This window comes from Aquila chrysaetos, chromosome 3, assembly GCF_900496995.4.
Source record: "Aquila chrysaetos chrysaetos chromosome 3, bAquChr1.4, whole genome shotgun sequence".
Classification (NCBI taxonomy): Eukaryota; Metazoa; Chordata; class Aves; order Accipitriformes; family Accipitridae; genus Aquila; species Aquila chrysaetos.
This window is the reverse complement of record NC_044006.1, coordinates 69,857,074-69,877,466: the sequence shown is the minus strand read 5'-3', so window position 1 is coordinate 69,877,466 and position 20,393 is coordinate 69,857,074. Positions and strand designations below refer to the sequence as shown.

The 20,393-nt window shown below is 39.0% G+C and overlaps 1 protein-coding gene across 5 annotated transcripts in view; it reads left to right on the top strand.

Moving 5' to 3' along the window:
* The window catches only part of RBM33 (RNA binding motif protein 33), a 109,854-nt gene that overhangs the window by 1,179 nt on the left and 88,282 nt on the right, over positions 1–20,393 (top strand). For all 5 annotated transcript variants that reach the window (XM_030007744.2, XM_030007741.2, XM_030007740.2 and 2 more), the window contains exons 2-5: positions 9,250–9,328; positions 15,402–15,450; positions 17,499–17,575; positions 19,650–19,950. In XM_030007744.2, the coding sequence (XP_029863604.1) occupies positions 9,250–9,328; positions 15,402–15,450; positions 17,499–17,575; positions 19,650–19,950 (506 nt within the window). The remainder of the gene's footprint in view (positions 1–9,249; positions 9,329–15,401; positions 15,451–17,498; positions 17,576–19,649; positions 19,951–20,393) is intronic.

Below are 20,393 nucleotides of genomic sequence, written 5' to 3'. Positions count from 1 at the left end.
TGTGCCTTGTCCTCATGATCACTCACTTAAGTGGTCAGACTGTTCGTTGTTAGCTTAATTGGTAACAAAGTACATAAACACAATTAAATTTCCTACTAAAAGTAAATGTTAAAAAGAAATTCCCCAATTTAGGAGTTGAGTTTGGGAAGAAGGCTAGGAAGGACAGCACTGAGTGGTAAAACGGTAAATATTTTAGTATCTTGGGCAATGTTTTAATGGTGTTAAATATATTGCAGTGTTTAAGTGCTAGTTTCTGTGGTTCAGATCATTTATATGTGATGTGGAAGTGAACTTTGCATGCATGTTCTATCTGTGGAAGTTTTTTTGTAGTAGTATGAGGGCAGAGTAATTTAAAGAAAGTGTCACTTTTGAAGCATTTTGGTTCTTGTGTTTAAAACTGCTGCAAGTTGAATGGGCATGCTTTCATGTAGAAAGATGTATGCAGCAGACAGCCTTCAACTAAGTGGTGAAACTGCAGTTTCAAGACTAGTTTTTTTGTTGTGGACTACTGTTTGTGTCTAACCATGAATTAGGATCCCTTTTTATTAAGTGGGCACAAGCAGTTGTTTGTTCAGCGTTAACACTGTGCTCATCAATAAGTGGTGGCCAATTAAATACGATCCTTGCCCCATATAAAGTGTTTGCTTAGTCTAGATGATCACTGTGCAGCACTTGCCTGAATGAAGAAACCCAGAGGTGTCACACACTTATGTCCGTATGACTAGTCAAGGAAAATTCCTAGTTGGAGTTGTTAAATACACTTTTAAGACCCAGTAAAAAAGCTTAGAACTTACAGGAATGGTATGTGCAACCCTTTTTGGAAAGGGACTGCCATCCAAAATTAGTAGTGGTAACAAATGGGAAAGCAGCCCAGGACTAAGTGGTTATTTGGCTTAAATGTTTTTAGTCAGTTAAGTGTAGGAACTAATGTTTTGGATTTTTTTATTTTATTTTTGGGGCGGGGGGAAGACTTTAAAATATGGACATAACAGCACCTCAGTGTTTTCTTAAAAAAAAAAAATGGCTCTAATGATTGGTGAAGTAGTATGAAATAGGTCTTGGAAAAAGAAATGAAGTGTTAATTTGATGGCATTGCAGGGTAACAGTTGACACATAGTTTTGGCTTTGAAGATGCAGATTAAAGTTTAAGTATTTTGTTAGGATATGATGCGGGGCTGAAAAATGAAGTGTGAAATGGCTATGTTGGCTGAACATTTAAATATATTCGATGGGGTGGAAGAAAGATGATTTGTCTGTTGGACAGCATGTGTGGACTCATTGGTCATTTATAATTTTTTAGGCTCTTGGGAAATACTGGCTCGATTCGTAAGAATAAAGTATTCATATGTACTCTTGTGACCAGATACTTGTATTGGTGCAGCTAAGCTTTCTATGGATGAATGTAAAGACTCTTTTGGTGATAGGTTTCACAAACATAAACTGGAAAGTTTTCAGGTAGTGGTCCGTGAGGTCTCTGCAAGTGATTCACAGCTTCATATTACTTCACAAATTCCTTTCCAACTTGCTTCTAATTCTAGAATGGCTGTATTGAAACATAGAAGTTCAAGGTGGCTGTGCTAGTGATGATGAGGGACTTTGAGGGCTTATAGTTGCTCATTAGTCCATTGATATGGTTAAGACAATGGTTCCCAAACTTTGATTCAAACTTTCATATAAAAACAGAACCAGAGCAAACATGTTGAATGTTGAGTAAAATCATCTTACTTAAAGGGCGGCTACAGAGAAGACAGAGACACTTTCTTCATTAGGAACCATATGCAGAAGACAAGGGGCAACAGCTACAAGTTGCATCAGGAGAGGCTTCACTCAATATATTAAGAAAGGCATTTTGTTTACAGTGAGAACAATCAATCACTGGAACAACCTCCTCAGGGACATGGTGGAGTCCCCATCATTGGAGGTTTTCAAGATGCGGTTGGACAGAGTGCTAGATAAGCTATCTCATTTAGACTCCCTTTCCCATGGAAAGTTGGACCAGATGGTCTTTTGAGGTCCTTTCCAACCTGGGCTGTTCTATGATTTAGTGATCATCTGCTTATAGTGTAACCTAACAAGTGTGTTGTATGGATGCTGAAATTTTTTGTTGGTATTTAAAATCTAGCTGTAAATTGATTGCAGTAATCTCATTTAGGGAGAGATGGTTACAGGGTAAACAACAAACCGTCACTAAAACAAAGGAAGGAGCACTTCTAATCTCGATTGTCTGCCATACTGAAGTAAGGGAAAACTATTGTAAGTTTTCTTCCTTTCAGATTAATTCACTTCTCATGAACTTCAGTGGTCTAGAAGACTTGGAGCTGTAGATATCCTTGGGGTGTGAATCATGACAGGATGGGGTGGAGGGGGAGCTGAAGAAGGCCCCATCTATACATGTCTGCCCCATATTCCTGCTGGAAGTCCTGTACCAAGAGTAGCTGAATGGGTGTTTCTCTACCTCTGAGCCTGTTATGTTATTCCTCCAGCTTGAACTTAAGCTGTCACCAGTTTAATTTCATTTTAACTTATCTGAGGGCTGCTGTTGTGCTCTCAGCAATGTAGTGGCTTTAAAAACCTCTTATGAAGCTATTGATAAAAATTGGAAAAAAGCTTATACTGCTAGCACAGCAGGCACCTTTCTCTGTGTTGTGGGTCACTATCCAATTCAAAGATGTAGTAAAAATTCTCCAGTGTGACAAATTCAATTGAATTTGTCGTGCTTCAGGCTGTTCAGCAGCGGCATACAGGGACTGGAAATAGATTCTGCATTTGTGCCCAGATGAAAGTGGGAGGAGTGCTGGCTGTATTTTGGTCTCTGTGAGTATTGCATCCTGCTTTATTAGGTGGACTGATGCAACAGGTCACTGTAACTTAGAGTTATATTGGAATATGAACGCACTAAAACTCCTCTAAGTGTCAAAGGCCTATAGAGTTTACAATTCATGAAATACAAATAGTGATCATGGGCTATTGTACCAGCTAAGGACTAGTGCCAAAAAACATTGCTACTTGAATAAGCTTGTGGCAGGCAGATTTGCTTTAAAGCATAGCAATTTTTAATGTCTTTGTGCTTCTTTGACAAGCTTTCATTGTAAGTCACGCTCTTCTGAATGTTCTCTCATTTCAGGTCATCTAAATTAAACATAGCCTTAGTATCACTTGCTTTTACAAAAGCCAAACCATGCTTTATTGTGTCAAATACTAAACCTCAGATTTTAGGTCACATAGAACTTTTCCAGAATAATTTAAGATGATGGTTGTCACTGACTTAACCAAAAAACCTCCAGGTAAGTAATGTGATTGGTCCTGTGTTATATTCTGCTGTAATGCAGCCTCAGTTTTAACTATAACTTTTGGTGGATGTGAAAGATGCTGGAGAGTTGCAGTTTCTCATCAGTATCCAAAGCCATTTGGGAGCCGAGTTCATGTGGATTTCATTTAAACTCGGCCTTCAGTTGCTGTTCAGCATTTGTGAGGCAAGGACTATGACGCTTTTCAAATGTTTTTCCAAAGCAAATATATTTTCAAATCCAAGCAGACTTTGGAAATGTTTTTTTTTGTGGCTCAGTGGTTTTGCGTTTAGATGTAGTTTATTTAACAAAACAAAACAAAAGAGTACTATTTCCTTCAAGCACCAGTTAGAGAACTTCAGTTCCAGGCAGCATATCTTAATTGGTTCTGTTCTTGCTTATTGCTAGTGACTTGCTTTGCATCATGACAAACTCTCTAAAAAAAGTTGATTTTGAGGTAAAAAGAACTCATCTCCTGTAGAAATTAGTTTTTCTACTCTCTTTGAGAAAGCTTAACACTCTATCCAATAGGAGTAATTTAGAAATAAAACAGGAAATACACTAGCTGAGGAACATGTTATGCAATTGTTACATTGTTATACTTAGTCACTGAGTACTTAAGGCTTCTATGAGTAATTGTTTACCAATATAAAGACTACATGATGTGGTGTATTTGTGCATGTGTGTTCTTGTGTGTAATGCAGTAGTAGGAGTGAATGTGATTTTTATGATGGGGTAGAGAGCTTGATTATCTGTAATAGATGGAACTGGATTTATAGTGTGCTTCATAATGTGCTAGGTTTACATCACAGACTCAGATTCAGGAGTTCCTGTTGACCTTGTGTTTCTGCCGCTAGATGCTGTCATGATTTGTTACCAGAAGTTTTCATTCAACTGGTGTTAATAGTTCTTTGCCAGCCTATGTTTTAGACACGGCTGTTCCTCATGAAATCTATTATTCTTCTGTATTGCATAGCAAGAGACACTGAAATTCAGTTCACTATCAGGCAGATACATAGGCCTGTTTTTAAATGGTATGCTCAGTTTCTGAAAATTGAGGCTTTACAATACCTATGTGTTGTGTAACCTTTTGTAATGAAATAGGAAGAAGAATATTCTGTAGAAATAAACTATTATGTAAGATAAGCTGGTAAGCTGTTTTTAATCTGGATACTTGTGCTTGAAATGCTGTCAAGTTGTTATGTTGAGTGTTTTAAATATAATACTGGGGAATGGGATAGATCAAGATGGACTTGTTATGTTCAGCATTAAATCTAAACATAGAGAAGTGGCATTTTTTCATGTGGTGAATGACTTTTTTTCCTCTAGTTTTATTTTTCTTTTGAATAGCTCCCTTACCTGTTCTGCCAAAAGCAGTGCAGCTTAGTTACTTTATTAAAAGACCTGTTGGGTTAGCAGTGCGTAATACTTGTTTAATCCATTGGACTACTGGATCATTGTGGTATCTCCATCTTGTTTTGGATAAGGAGAAATCTTCAATGCTTTTTTAATGCCTAAAACTAATAGTATGTTTTATATTCATGATAGTGTAATATTGAAGCGAAACAAAATACAAAATTTTGAACTGTTAAGGTTTATGAGACAGCATGTGGTTGGTGTTCCAGAAACCGTGCAGATGTATTTCTAGGAAGACGAATGATGCAGTCATCAAATGTTTTTCCTAGTCTAGAAGTCTTGGCCATCTCATTACAGTAAAATACTCCATCTTAGCAACAGTTGCTATGTAGGACTACCTTTTTAGGCTACATTGGTACCATTTTAAGATGTTAAGAGCTCTGCAGTGTTCCTGCTGATTCACATCCTACGCTTGTGAGACTTGACTGTGTAGCTTAGGACTTCCATTTTACATAGAAAAATGATTAGTGAAGGTTGTATTGAAAGGGTGTCCACAGAGCTAGAAACTACCATCAGCATAGCCAAAGAGGAAATGAGGCTTGTATTTTGTGGATTTCTAGTGTGGATGATCTGTTCTTATTAAGCAGGAAAAAAGATAACAGTTCTGGGCATATATCATAAAACCAAAAAATAAGCTTCATAGAACTGCTTATAGCACTGCTGATGCTACACCAGGGTAAATACAAAGCAAATAGCAACCTTTTAGTGTGGGGAATGAAGTATGTTTGGCTGTCTTTGTGCTTTTTGTGGTTCACAGCTGGCCAGAGCCTTGTGAGGCAGGCTGGCTAAAAAAACAGGCAGCGTTAGTCTCTGCAGCATCCTGCAACTTCTCTGTCACTTTGGTAATGGCAATTTTCTTAGAGCTGCAGTAGGAAGAGCCAAGTGTTGGATTATTTCTTTCATTTTCCTGTATAACTGGTCTGTCTTGCTTACTTAGTGCTTTTTTGGTATTTGATAGGTCTTGGGTTTTTTTCCTTCTAGTGCTGCCTGGAAGTTAGAGAGGGGGCTTAGTGTGTTTAGTGATCACCTGTCAGGATCTTCCAGATGATACTCAGTTAATGTGCACGCATCTTGGTGAGCTTTGCTATGAGAGCCTTGAATTGAAATGCGGAGCCATAGCCATTGCATTGCATGTCTTAGCAACAGTTGCTACGTACGACTTACCTTTCTAGGCTGCGCTGATACTGCTGGGAGAAATACAAAACCTTTTCCAACTCCTACAGTGGACATTTTCCTGCTTAAAAAGCTTATGTTCGTGGATCAACCCCCTCCCTATCTTTCTTTGCTCCTCACCTCCCAAACAGTAGTACTGAGAATTATTAAAAAAAAAAAAAAAATCTTTGGCTGTTGCTGTCAGTGGTTTTGTGCTCTGCTGATGCTGAGTGTTCTTCTTTCTGTACAAGCTAATGTTTTACAGGCACTTAACCACGCTGGACACAAACATTGACTTAGAGTTTCTTAAGGAGCAACATCGATAAATGTTATGCTGATTGTTGTTTACTGGTATTTTCCAATGTTATTGCCTAGACAGGTAGAAGAAAAATGAAAATATGTGTAGTTTCAGAAATGGGAAAAAAAAGATGCCTCTCTGAGGTTTGCTAGGTATCACATTGCGCTGCAGGTGTAAGGCCTGTGTCCACTGCAATGCTTGCTATTTCACAAATGATGAAGCTGGCAATGAATACTATTTGTAGATGCGTGACTGTGGTGACCTCCTTTTCTACAACCTGCTTTGGGCTCTGACAATACTTGATGTCAAAATGGCATAATTTGTAATGCTCATTGTCAGTGTCAGCTGTCACAGAACAAATAAGCATAAAAAAGAAAAGCTGGCAGAGATCTTTATATCATAGGTGTGTGATGAGACGGGGAGAGAAGAGATGAGAACGGGGAGATGGTGGGGACATATGTGGAGCAGTTCTTACAAGCTGCAGTCACCAAACACAGATTGACCTGTCATTTTTGAGGCTTTTGTATGCATCCTGCTAGAGGGGACTCGTGAAAAGGGCTTTGCATGGATGTAATTCAGCTTTGGATTTTGGTAGGAGTTGCTCATAAATAAGGACTAGGATGTGAGAAATTTGGAGGGGTTGGATGGAGGGTGAAGGTTTATGATGTTGGCTGAGTGAGGGTCCAGCTCTACACTAGAAATTTGGCAGGAACTTGGACCCTCTTTTGGTATTGTTTCTTCACTCGCAGTAATACTAGGTTGAAGCGCTTTTATGGCTGTGAAACTTTAATATCTGGCCTGGAAAAGTACTATGAATTGTACTGAAGAGTGTTCCTTTTTGCCGTAGAGAGGTCTTAACAGAGAAAAAGGGTTCGGCATGTTACTTTGTGTTGTCTAGATTTAAACCTGGCTGATGTGAATGTCCATCTGTGTAAGAATTGTGTGCTGAAGAGCTAAGATCTGGTCTTCAAGTGGTGTTGGTTTGTAATACAGCTCTCCGTAGTTCTTGAAGTGTTGCCTGGCATGAAAAAATATATCTTGCAAACAAGCAGGCATAGCTTAAAAAGAGGTTACTGGCTTCCTGATGGTGGTTGTTGTCTTGAGCTGCATTAGTCAATAATATGGACGCTTGTAATTTGGGTTGCTGTAAAACCAGTTGCATTACCTTAAAAAAACCCAACAAAACAAAAAAACCTAACCAAAACATCTTTGGACGTGGTTACATCAAGTCAGTGGATTGCTGCAGTCCAGCTGTAGGAACAATGACAGTGAAGGATATTTGTGCCCTTAAAACAGCAATGCACTAAGATAATCAATGCAGCATGGTTTTTAATGACCATGAGGAGAGCAAGGTGGCATTTTTTTTCAGACCACAAAATTGGATAATTTAGTGCTTAAGATGAAGATCGCAAATGCTTATATATCTGTCTGGCTTTCCCCTGCGGGTGAAAAAAGGAGTTGGAGTAAAAGGAGGTTGCAATATGTAGGCGTTTCAGCAGAGAAACATAAAACAACTGTTTGTTTCAATGGTGTTAGCCCATGTAAATTAGTTTGAATATAGAAGATTAGTTAAAATACAAAAGCAGCTGTAGGCAGTAAAGGGGGGGAACCTGATTAAGGGGAATTGTTTTTACCTACTGTTCCAAAACAAAAGAGTTGCCTAACTTGACTTGTGTTGCATTGTGATTCATACTGAGCAGTCTTTATTTTCATAGCTATTTATGATTGAAATTTCTTGTTTGAAGGCTCTTAATTTAGTGACATTGCAAGAACTGAATTTTCTCTTTTTAATGTTTTTACCTCCTTTTAAATTTCTGTCGGTCACTAACACCTGTGTTTTGATTATATGAAGTAGGATGTGAATAGGTTTGTCATTGCATGTGGAGAATATTCACTAAAGGATACTGGATTGAGTTTACGGAGCTGAAGACAGATTTGATTTGAAAGTCCATTAAAAAACCCCAAACAAACACAAAAAAGCAGTTGATCCTTGGCATTGTACTTGGTCAAAGAGTTGAGTGCAAATAGAGTCAGGAGAAAGACTGGATATGTGGCATCTTAGTGATCACCAATTCAAACTGCAAGGACTGGATTGTTCAACCTCCTGTATTTTGCAGTCCATTAAACTGCAGCCGGTTTCCCCGTGTTGAGCATATCTTTTATTTGCCATTTTTTTCACTCTTACAAAAGTCATCAAAATGTGTGAAAAGACACTACAGTCAGGTGTGCGTTCTCTGTTGGGCTGTAGCCACAGGATGGGAGAGTGAGGGTTGAGTGTTTCTGAAGGTATGTGCTTCCAGTTTACAGATGATGAGACATCTGGATGTCTGAACAGAGCAGATGAGCTTTGCATTTCTTTTGCAGATAAATGGAAGATTTAATATTTTTAAGTAGCAAAATTGTCATTTGCAAACTAAGCTATGCGAGAGTAATTTGTGATTTGATAGGCTAAAGTGAGGGTACTTATTGAGACAAATATATGGAGCACCAGTTTTATCTTGGAAGGCAGGTACATGCTTAGGCACACAGTGCAACCTGCTTCAATGATTTCTAGTGTGTTTAATGCCCCAGTTGAGATGATTGATTATGTATTACACCTGACTTCCCTCTTATGTTTCGGGTTGCTGTTACTCTCCTGCCTTGTGCTGACCTGAGGTTTACTCCTATTTTCAAAGTGGCTTTGCGGGCTCAATGTGGGTAGATGAGCTTGTGGCCCACAAGGCAAGCAGAGATCTGGTAGATGTGGTTCCTTTCACCTCCACTGCACCTCAATTTCATGTATTTCTGGGGAGCTCCTGTCTCTGGAATGACCTTTGTTGGCAAAATTTTCTAGTGACTTATCTCATGCTCTATCTGTTTTCCTTGGATCATCCTCACCTCCGTAGTGAGAAGAGGGAAAGCTATATAGTACATTATGGTTTTTTATTATTGAAGCATGTTGGTATTTATCTGTTTTCCTTATGTTAACATGGGAAGTAAAAAAAGGTATTTTTGCATCTTCTGAAAAACAATACCCTCCCCCAAAAAATCCCACCTATGTGGTTGCTTCAGAAACCTTTAAGTAAGAATTATTTAATGTAATCACCTTCTTTACAGATGATGACTTTGATCAGTTTGATAAGCCTGGTGCAGAAAGGTCTTGGAGAAGAAGAGCTGGAGATGACGACTGGGACAGGTACGTAGAATGTTTTCATGTTCAGTTTCTGTATACCGAATTACATTGCTCGGTTTTCCCATTCTGGCATTTTGTATTCTAACATTGAGTAGTGCACATTTAGATACTAATGAAGATGTTGGTTTTATGCATGTGTCAGCCAATGCTAGATTGTGCCAAACATATACTTGCCTTGACGAATATAGAGAGCACTATGAAGAGATACCATTTAAAATTGGATAAATACAAAGTATTTGTGGTGTGTAATTAACTTTGCAATTAATGTGCTGGTTTTCCCTTTAAATATTTAGTAGATCTCAGTGGTTTAAACAGATTTTTGCTAGCACTTGAATTTGCCGAACTTAACTTTTTTTTTTTTAACTTGACGTTTAAATTCTTATCCTCAAACTCTTACTTCAGTTTTACATTGGGGAAGAGTAATGGAGCTTAGGTATGGGCTTCTGTTGAAAAATACGACTGTTGTAAAGATTTAGAAGTATGTGTTAACTTGGTTATTTTGAGGGAGAATAAGAACATGTTTTTTTACTTGAAGGTGCTCTAACTGGGAAAGACTTGAATCTAGCTGCTGGCTAGACTTGTCTATTCTTTTGGGGAGAAAATTTTTCACTTTTTTTTTTAATTATTCCTTTTTAGTAATAAAGAGACTTCTTCAGACTTTGCCAGTGATTTTCACTGTAAAAAGGAGAAAAAAACATTCCAAGTAGATTTTTGTCTTTTCTAATAATCATTCAAGTGATTGTAGTAAACAAATTTTACTCTAAGCAGCTTTCCGCTGAGTTGAGCCCTTGGAGTGAATCAGCTACTCTACATTTATCATCATTCCAGAGGTGTAAGTTTCCTCTTCTGTGCTAGGTTAAGTGGGTAGTTTTCACTGCTCTAGGAGGTGAGTAAGAGTGAATAAGGAATTTGGACAATAGCTTCAGTATACAGGGTGTTCTGCTGTATGCTGGTGAGGGTTGTCTGCTTTCTGTCAAGCCAGCACAGCTCTTTGTGGGTTGGATGGTAAACTGCATCAAGGAACTGATCTGGTTTGAGAGTGTAATTAAAATAACTTGTTCAGGCAGGGTCACTGTACCGTGCTGTCTCCCAGCCCCAGCTCTGGGTATTCAGAAATACTGAAGCCAATATTACAGGCAAAATGCTTTGTATTAGAATATTTTCTGAACTTTTTGCCTTTGCTGACTTCATGGTATTAATAGGTGGGCTCTTAGATGCTGGCTGGTCACATTTGGTTTTAGCTGTCCTACTTTTATTGCTTCAGAAAATTTGGAAGAGTCAAACAGCTGTTGTATCAGAAGTTGTAAGCTTATTGCCAATGGTGAACTCCCTGTGGCATAGTTATTTTTACAGGACTTGAGAAAGGTTATAGAGTATTTTTGCTAAGCTGAGACTTTGAAGCACACAAGGATTCAGTTTTAAAAAAAAGTTTTTGTTTGTGTTTTTTATTAGCTGCATATAATTTAAGATAGATGATCAAAAATCATATTGTTCATTCTTTAGTGAAATTGTAAGGCAAGTGGTTTCAGGTGCAGTGCTGGAGATTCCAGAGTTTCATCTTGCTGATCATTTCAGAAAATGTTTTTTTTACAACTGTATCTAATAGAATATTATTTTATTTGCATGTGTTGGAATTTTTATGATTGTTTTTAATTACTATTTTTAATTCTTTTTAGATTGCCAAGCTATCTTTGGAAGTGTTAAGTACTATGGCTGTCTGGGCAATTACAAATGCTGTACATGGATATATTGTTGCCTAATATAATTGCTTGAATTTTTTTAACTACTGGCCTAATTCAGTACAGGACACAGTTTTGTGAAGGTGGAAAAAAGCCTGAATGAACACAGTAGACTTTTAATCCTTCATGCGTTGTTTTGCAACCTAAATCGCTTTTTTTTGGGGGGGGGGGGGGGGGTGAAGGGGTTATGCTGTTAGTCATACGTCTTGATCAACCATCAACTCTTGCAGTGTTGCTACTTAACTGAGTCCCATCCCCCAGTCATTTAAATAATTTTGAATTTCCAGATATCTTCCCTTTCTCAAACACTGGAGGGTGATAACCGAGAGTTGGAAGGCCCCTGTTATTTGGGAGTACAAATGTAACATTGTTCTTGGAGAATTTTTCCCATTACATTTTTATACAAATTCTTTTCCTGAAACACTTGTGTCCTTGCTACTGCTCATGTTTAATGAGGCATGCTCATGAAATTGGAGGCCAGAAAGGGCCAGTCTGACGTCTTTATCACGGGCCGTTAATTTATACATTTATCTCTAAGTAGCCCAAAGCTTGGGTTTGGGAAAAACATGCAGTTCTGGTGCTATGCTGTGAGATGACAGGGCTGATTTAGTAGTTGACTTTTGCTGAAATTCGCTTGCTCTGACCCTTCTCTGAGATTATTCATTTCTCTACACTGGCAGAAAACTTTCCACTTTTTGTTGTCTGTCTTTATTATCTCTTGCTCATTTGGTGAGCTGAATTTATTCAGTGAGGGGAATGTTGAGTATTGGAAGTTGGGGAAGAGGAGGAAATGGGTTCGTCTCTTGTGAGAGCAGGGAACTCTTAGATTATCTTAACCCTAATTTCCTAGAATTGTGGTTTGGAAAATCCTTTGTGTCTTGATAATGAGGGTGAGTTGCCTTGGAACTATCACAGATGTGTACTTTTATTCCAGTTTAATTTATTTTATGTGGCTTTGTGTGGTATGACATTGCAACCATTCATTTTTGTCTGTTTTTCTCAGCCTAAGATCTTTTAGTATCTGGTTTGTTGGGTTTCTTTTCTAAATAGTCACATCTGGTAAATCTGGTCCCTCCTCTTCAGATTTGGCTATTTTCAAAGAAGCTTGAGATAGCCTGCATAGTAAAGTGGACCTTCTCACTGTTATTTTGTTTATTCAAAAAGTTACTAACGGTAATTTTTCTTCTTTTAATTTATCAATGAAAATACTGAATGACATTGAATATTTTAATAGGTTTTGAGAGGCGTTCTGTGAAACACTTTAGTTTCTGTTATGAGCTTCATTTATGTGCTAGTGCTATTCTTTTTGACTGTCGTGTAAAAGCTTTGGCTTATTAAAAATCTAGAATACATATGCAATTACTTCTATTGACCAAATGTTTAATACTTTTTTAAAGAATGTTGTTGTTTAACCCCAGCCAGCAACTAAGCACCACGCAGCTGCTCTATCACTCCCCCCCCTCAGGTAGACAGGGGAGAGAAAATATAACAAAAGGCTCACAGGTTGAGATAAGGACAGGGAGAGATCACTCGACCGATTACCCTCACGGGCAAAACAGGCTCGACTTGGGGAAAATTAACTTAATTTATTACCAATCAAACCAGAGTAGTGTAATGAGAAATAAAACCAAATCTTAAAACACCTTCCCCCCACCCCTTCCTTCTTCCCAGGCACAGCTTCACTCCTGAATTCTCTACCTCCTCCCCCTCAGCGGCGCAGGGGGACGGGGAATGGGGGTTGCGGTCAGTTCATCACACCTTGTCTCTGCCGCTCCTTCCTCCTCAGGGGCAGGACTCCTCACTCGTCCCCTGCTCCGGTGTGGGGTCCCTTCCGTGGGAGACAGTTCTCCACGAACTTCTCCAACGTGAGTCCTTCCCATGGGCTGCAGTTCTTCATGAGCTGCTCCAGCGTGGGTCCCTTCCACAGGCTGCAGTCCTTCAGGCACAGCCTGCTCCAGCGTGGGTCCCCCGCGGGGTCACAAGTACTGCCAGAAAACCTGCTCCAGCATGGGCTCCTCTTTCCACGGGGCCGCAGGTCCTGCCAGGAGCCTGCTCCAGGGGGGGCTTCCCACGGGGTCACAGCCTCCTTCGGGCACCCACCTGCTCCGGCGTGGGGTCCTCCCCGGGCTGCAGGTGGAGATCTGCTCCCCCGTGGACCTCCCTGGGCTGCAGGGGGACAGCCTGCCTCACCGTGGTCTTCCCCACGGGCTGCAGGGGAATCTCTGCTCCGGCGCCTGGAGCACCTCCTCCCCCTCCTTCTGCACTGACCTGGGGGTCTGCAGGGCTGTTTCTCTCCCATATTCTCACTCCTTTCTGGCTGCAGTTTCTGTGCCCCAGCAACCTTTTCCCCCCTTCTTAAATCTGTTATCCCAGAGGCACTGCCGCCGTCGCTGATGGGCTCGGCCTTGGCCAGCGGCGGGTCTGTCTTGGAGCTGGCTGGCCTTGGCTCTGTGGGACATAGGGGAAGCTTCTAGCAGCTTCTCACAGAAGCCACCCCTGTAGCCCCTCTGCTACTAAAACCTCGCCATGCAAACCCAATGCAAAGAATCACATTGAGGATGTTTTTTAGTAATGTGTTGAATAGCCCTAACTATGTTTAGATATTTAATCTTTCACTTAGAATTTAATCTTTCACTTTCTTTTCCATTCCTTTTTGATCTGAATTTCTTACTACCTGAGCTTGCTTTTTGTCTTCAAATGCTGCTATAATGGGTGCTCTCGCTGTCTTTTGGAATTTCTCTAGCGTCTTCTTGTTAAAAGCTGTCAGTGGTGGACCATAGTGCTCAGAAATATTTTCAAATCTTCTGGTGCTTTTGTCAGATTAATGGCAGCTGAACAGATCAGTGACTTTTTCCTACTTCAGTTTTGGCTCTAAATTCTTCTGAAACCATTTCTGTTGTGTAGAGTTTTCCGTCTCTGAAATAAAGGGCTTAAATCCTAGTCAGTTTGCTCTTTGGAATGTATGGTAAGTCTTATGTCCCAATTTTTGTTTAATATTGCAGGGAGCACGAAACAATTGCTATTCGTTAATGTTCAGTCATTCCTAGAACTGTTTGAGATCAGTAACTATGGACAAATACTGTGTACTGATGATAACATCCTGTTTAGGGCTGATTTGGAATATCATCTGTTCTCTTGTAGCCCACAAGATTTTTATTCCCTGCCTGCATTATCTGTACAGTAACCAGCTCTGAAAGAGATGTATCCATCTTCAAAAACAACTTTTAGCACTGATTTACATCATGGAATTGGCTTCCCCATTTTCAAATATTTGCTATATAGTCTCAAGGAGCTCTTACACATACTCCCATTCTGTTCATACAGCCCATTCTCACTTTGGGATATTTCATTTTATGTAGTATCTAAGGCATAGGTTTTTGTTTTTGTTTTTAAGGTGTGCAGGTAGAAATAGGTTCCCATTCTTGAATTACAGCTCATATTTCAAATCACTGGCATCTCATTTTAGTATTGGGACATGCATGTTCTAATACGGGCATTTGTCAGTAGTAAGTGTTTATTATAGAAGGGGGATCCATTTATTCCTGTCACTAGATAACTCTTTCACTGAAGGAAGAATGAGATTAAGCAGTTGTCCTGAGGTTTAACTGATCTGGACTGTAGTTCTTTGTGTTGCATCCTGCTAATGGGACAGATGCTATGTGATGGCAGAAGTTTTTGTAAGCCAGGTATTTCTATGCTTCCTGAATTCTTAGCCACACTTATCAAGATAGTGAGACATGCATTTGATTTTGTCATCCTACAAAAGTCTCTTTGACCTTACCCTCAACTTGAGGAGGAGGGAATAAAGTATTAATGAAAGCTCTAGGCCTAAGTGGCTCCCAAGCCAGCTGGCCTCCCAGTGCCTTCTTGCTGAAGTGCAGCTTGGGCCACGTAGTGGCCTGTAGACTGAATCTTGCCCACAGGACATTACTGTCTCACTTGCTTCTTCCCTGGGGAGGTGGGAAACAGCAGTTTAGACAATATGCCCAAATGGCCTTGAAGTGAAGGATGTAGCGTGGGGACCTAGCTAACTGTGTTTTAAATGCCTGCGCTTTGTCTAGGTTTATGTACTGTGTTATAGTGGGAGGGATACAGAAAGGAGAGCATATGAAAATGAAATGACTGCGCAACAACAGTCTTACTTAGTATGTATGGTCTCTTGTTTCATTTAAAATATATATCTCCTTTTTCAAGTTGCTGAATGTGTTGCTAAAAGGAAAGCTTTGTGCAGACTCAGCGACAATTCTCTTCAAGTTAGTTTTTTAAGGTGTAAACCCTATGTGGTGTTTGTTCTGTTTTCTAAGGTACAACTTCTTAAATTTGTTAATGTTTTCCAGTGAACTTGATGATGACTTGCTTGGAGAGGATTTGCTAACTGGCAAAAAGGTAAGAGATGTGCATTAAAGTGAATTGTTACAGATATTAAAATGTGATTGTTCAACTTACCCACTTCAGTTGTTTGGTATGGCCTTTTATGTATTTTATGGTTACCTCCCTAAAGCCTGACAGCCACAGGTACCTGACATCTGCCCTGTTGCCAGAGCACTCTGCACCCAGAGCTCTGTTTCCTTTTGTGAAGTACCTCCAAGTGTGGGTTTTTAAAATACAACTTCTAGAAATTTTTTTTGCTGAGATAGCATTTTGTCTCATAACACTTAATTTAAAAAGACAGTTCTCAAAATCAGTTTCTATGTACCTCACATTGACTTAACAATTAAAAAAACCAAAACACCCCCCCCCCCCCCCAGTTATGCCTCCTGAGTGCTGATTAGCATTCTAAAGAATTCACTTCAACTGCCAGTTTCCTGGCTATTAAAAGTTACTCATCAAAATACCAGCAGTATTTACCAGACAGTAAATAAAAAAGCAGTCAGTGGTATCTATTAAAGATCCACTCACTGCACACAATCCACTACTACTTTGTCTGATGAGTAGGCAGAGGATTTCCCCTTTACAGTGAGGGAAGAATATGGGAGCAGCTAGCATTGGAGAACATAAATGAGTCCCCCCCGTCTGCTGTAGACTCCTCACTCTGATACCTATTTCCAAAATTGAACTCTCAGAAAAGAAGTAAATGTATGTTTGGATTTGCCAGATATCTGCAGGAGAAGGCAGGGCTTCTGTTTGGGAAATCAGAACTGCCTAGTCACCTCTCTATCCGCTTTATCTGCTAAATCAATTAATTTAGAAAATAGTTTTTAAAATTTTAGTTGGAGATGAATAGGTTTGTTAAGAAACCCAGATCTAGTAAAAGTTGAGTTTCGATTGATCTAGTTTTTTATAATCACACTCTAAATGTTGGAACTTAGCTTCTTGAAATTATTCTGTGAGTAATCCCTGTTAAAGGTAGGAAGTTCCTTTGTCTCATGTACTGGTTTAAAAAATAAAATAAAATTCCAGGAGGATAGGGATTGCAGATGTGTGTTACGCAGTTATCAAAAATATAAGCAGTTAACATTGCATACATCTTTATAGTTGAAATGTGGGTTGATAAAGCTACTTACTTATCTTAAAAAGAGAAAAAAAAATTATCTATGTGAATACTAAGCAATACTAGATTTCCCCAGTGTATTATGTGTTCTTGTGCTTTTTCTATTCTTGTTTTCAGTTTGCCATGTTACAGGGCTCTGAGCAGTATCTGTGGGTATGGACTCATGGTGGAGTAATAATAGATTTCCCATGAAGTTTTCCCTGAGCTATTTAGGCTAAAATTGCATCTACTTAACCTTATCCCAGTACTTCTAGATAAATCTACCCTTGTATAACCTTTCTGCCCCTGTTACTTTAGGGGATGGAAATAATGTTGCTGAGCAAAACAGCAGGTATGTCTTCCTAGTGGGTAATTAAAAAAAAAAAAAAAAAAGGATAAATGAAACACCTGAAAGTATGGTAGGCAAATTAGGAGGATTCAGAAAAGGCACAATATTTTCTTCTCTCTTTTTTTCTTCACTTACAAACCAATTATGGTTTTTCAGTTTTCTTGATATCATTATATCCTTTCATCCAGTCTCCTAAGTATCTCTGCTCTCTAGAAACAGCAGTAACTTAGTGGATTTTCTTGACTTGCCTAATGAATCAAGGTCGCAAGGCAGTGTACTAAAGCTAACCTTTCTTTCTTCCTGATATTTCTTGAGTGAGTTGTGATCTTTGGCTATATTTGGGAACGCATCAGTAAAAAATGTTGACAGCTAGGCAAATTTGAGTTTTGTAAATTTCCATAAGACTGTCAAATGTTTATTTTCAGATTTGTTGTCTTGTGTAGCATATTTTTTCTCATCAAATTAGGTAATTTCATTGAAGATATGGTCTTAGTCTGGGATGCGTTCTTAATAAAAAAAAACTTAGTGTTCAGAAGTTTCAATAGTTTCAGTACCTAGTTAGTTAAAAGTTTATATCCTTTTTTATGTTAATGATTGACTTTTTCTGAAACCTAGAATCAGTCAGACTTGTCAGATGAAGAGCTGAATGATGATCTTCTGCAAAGTGACAACGAAGAGGAACAAGAATTTCGGTATCTCTTTTCTAAATCTTGTGTTTTGGATAACTCAAAGCTATTAATGACTACTACTACTGATAGCTAATAACTACTAAACTGAAGTTATTGGTATATACTTAAAATAGTCCTGTTTTTTACCTAGCTAGCTACTTAATGATGTATATATAATGTGTTCAGTAGCATTGTTAGCTTTTCAGTAAAAAGGTGTTTTGTTTATTTGAATCTGGTAAGTTTAGCTCAAATCTATTAAACTTATAAAGAAGAAACAGTGTCATCTCCTGTGCATTTAGAATTATTTATAAATACTTAGAGTTCTTGTTCTGTGCCTTCTTGGTATCGTTGTAGGCTTCCTTCTCCTGTAAAGTCCTTTTCTTCCATCTTTCTTTTAAAAATATACCTTACCTCCTAAGACCCTGAGGAGGGGAGCTTCATAGTTTGTAATGCTTGATTTGTGGCTTAAATATTTGTGTACAATTACGCAGCAAAAAATTTTGTACTGGGTTTATAGGCTAGGCTTGAGCAGGTAATTCCATGGGAGTTCACTGAGGATCCTGCCCTGTGAATACTCTGTGGTGATACAGCTCCACAACTGAATTATGGGCATTACAAGTCAAAATGAGTGTCTTGACATTTTTACTTTTCAAGCTGGACTGCAGGGGGAAGGAAGATACTTGCAATGCAGAAGTGATGCAGTACCACTGCTGCTTTTAATGGCCTGTGTGTTTTGCCATCTTTTCCTTTACTTGTTGTGTACTGTGCAGGCATGTCATCTGAAGGGGTATGAAATATATATGTTGCTCTGAGATCTCCTTTCTGTCCTTGGCTGGAATTAGGATGAGTCCTGTCCCTGTGTTGGGTTAATGAGAGTGTGGTGAAATACCTCACACCATCAATGTCTCCATTGGCTGCCGTTTTCTTCCATGCAGGAGTAAGGGTTGGACTGTTCCCTTCAAAATGGGGAATCCCAGTTACAGTCCTTGCTCTTTCTTCTCTGGATTTCCTCCTTTTGAGCCCTGGGTGGCAGGGATGGCAATGTGACTGCACGAACGATGAAAAAGTATCAGTGGAAGCAGGTTTCTGTAGACAAGCCTTGATTTTTAGCAGTTTTACTGCCAGAGAGTGACAGCCTTGCTCCACTCCTTTCCCCTCTCCCTCTATTTCCATTCAAACTCATTTATGCCTCTGTAGTTTGGAGGATAATGATAATCCTGCATAATGTCTTCATTTTCATGTTAAATCTTCTCCGTCTTATAGATGCAAATAATGCAAAGCTGCCTGGGTCTTATTCCCCCCAACTTAGGAAAATAGTCAATAATAGGAATGTAATTTAAAAAAAACAAACAAACCAACTGTTTTCCTTGTACTTGGAGCCCTCAAATCAAGAAGAGCTTTTTACCCCTGCTTTTCTAACTAGTCTGCAGTTGGTTAGTTGCTCTTTTATGTGTTGATGGCACTAGCTATTGTAAACAGTGTCATCTGGAGGAAAAGCAAAACTCAGAATTTAAACTTGCCAGTTTTTGTATGGTTTGTTTTTTTTCATAGTCTGTGCCAGTGCTGTTACTAAGTTAGAGTAAGTCTTAGGCATTTGAATGACAATTCCTGACTATATATTTTACGTTATTTTAAGTAGAATATTAAGTCTGTCATAAATGTAAGTTTGAAATCAAGATAATCAAGAAGGAACAATATTAATACATATAATAAAAAATAATTTACTAGCGTATTCTGAAAGATTGGGAAAGCAGATGCAGTTATATTAATTTTGTGTATTTTTTGTTAGTCTTGGAATTAAAATTGAATGCAGTCTGCTTTGGTTATCAAGCAGGACTTTTGCCAGTTTGACCTGCTAAACCATCTGGTTGGTTTGATTCCCCTGTCAAATAGCCTGCAGCCCGTGATAAGCTGCAGTACAGTATGCATTATGAGAATATGGCATGGAGTCAAATAGCGTGTGAGGTATAATTTTGTCCACCAACTTAGAGAATTTGTATTTGTTGGCTTTGTTTTGCTAAGTCTTTGCGAGTAGTTGACTGTTATGCTTCAACCTCTAAATTCCGCCCCCCCCCCCCCCCCCCCCCTTATACCATAGTTCTCAAGGTGTCACAGTTAGCCTCAATGCTACATCTGGCATACTTACATCATACGAACTATCTGAGACCATCAACGATCCATCAATAGAACATGAGTCTGAGTATGACCAAGGGGAAGATGAAATTGTTTATGACAAATCTGAAGCACCTGAAGTATATGCTTCAGAGTATGCAGAGGAAGGACATTATGAAGGCAATGATCCTGAACTGACAGAAGACCAAATAGAATATGGAGAAGAGCCTGGAGAAGAAGATGAAGTGCTAGACCTTGAAATCAATGAACCCCTAGATGAATTTCCAGTGAGTTTCTTTCTATTGTATCTTCAAAGATAACATTGCTTCATGTGCATAGGGTTTTAGACTGATTTGAAATCTGTTTACCTCCCTAGGGAGGAGGGGAAATTAGACCTATTATCACTGTCTGCCAGTTTCTTTATCTAGGCTGTGACAAAGTTTGTGTTGACAGCTTGTTTGGCGGTAGGTAATGCTCCTTTGTCATGCTGGAAGGCAGTTGAGAATCATGACCTTGAGGATTGTATCCTTAAGGAAGAAAACAGCTTTGTGTGGTGGAGATACACTGCCAATTGTTAGAAGTACTTAATGCAAAAGCTTTTATCCAGGCTTTAGACAAGATCTGATAAAGTCCTTCGAAGGTGAAAAGATTATTGACCTGCTAAAGACATCTTTAAGGTGCTAATATCCCAAAGTGATTGATGTCCTGCTCGTTCATCCTTTTTGTAACT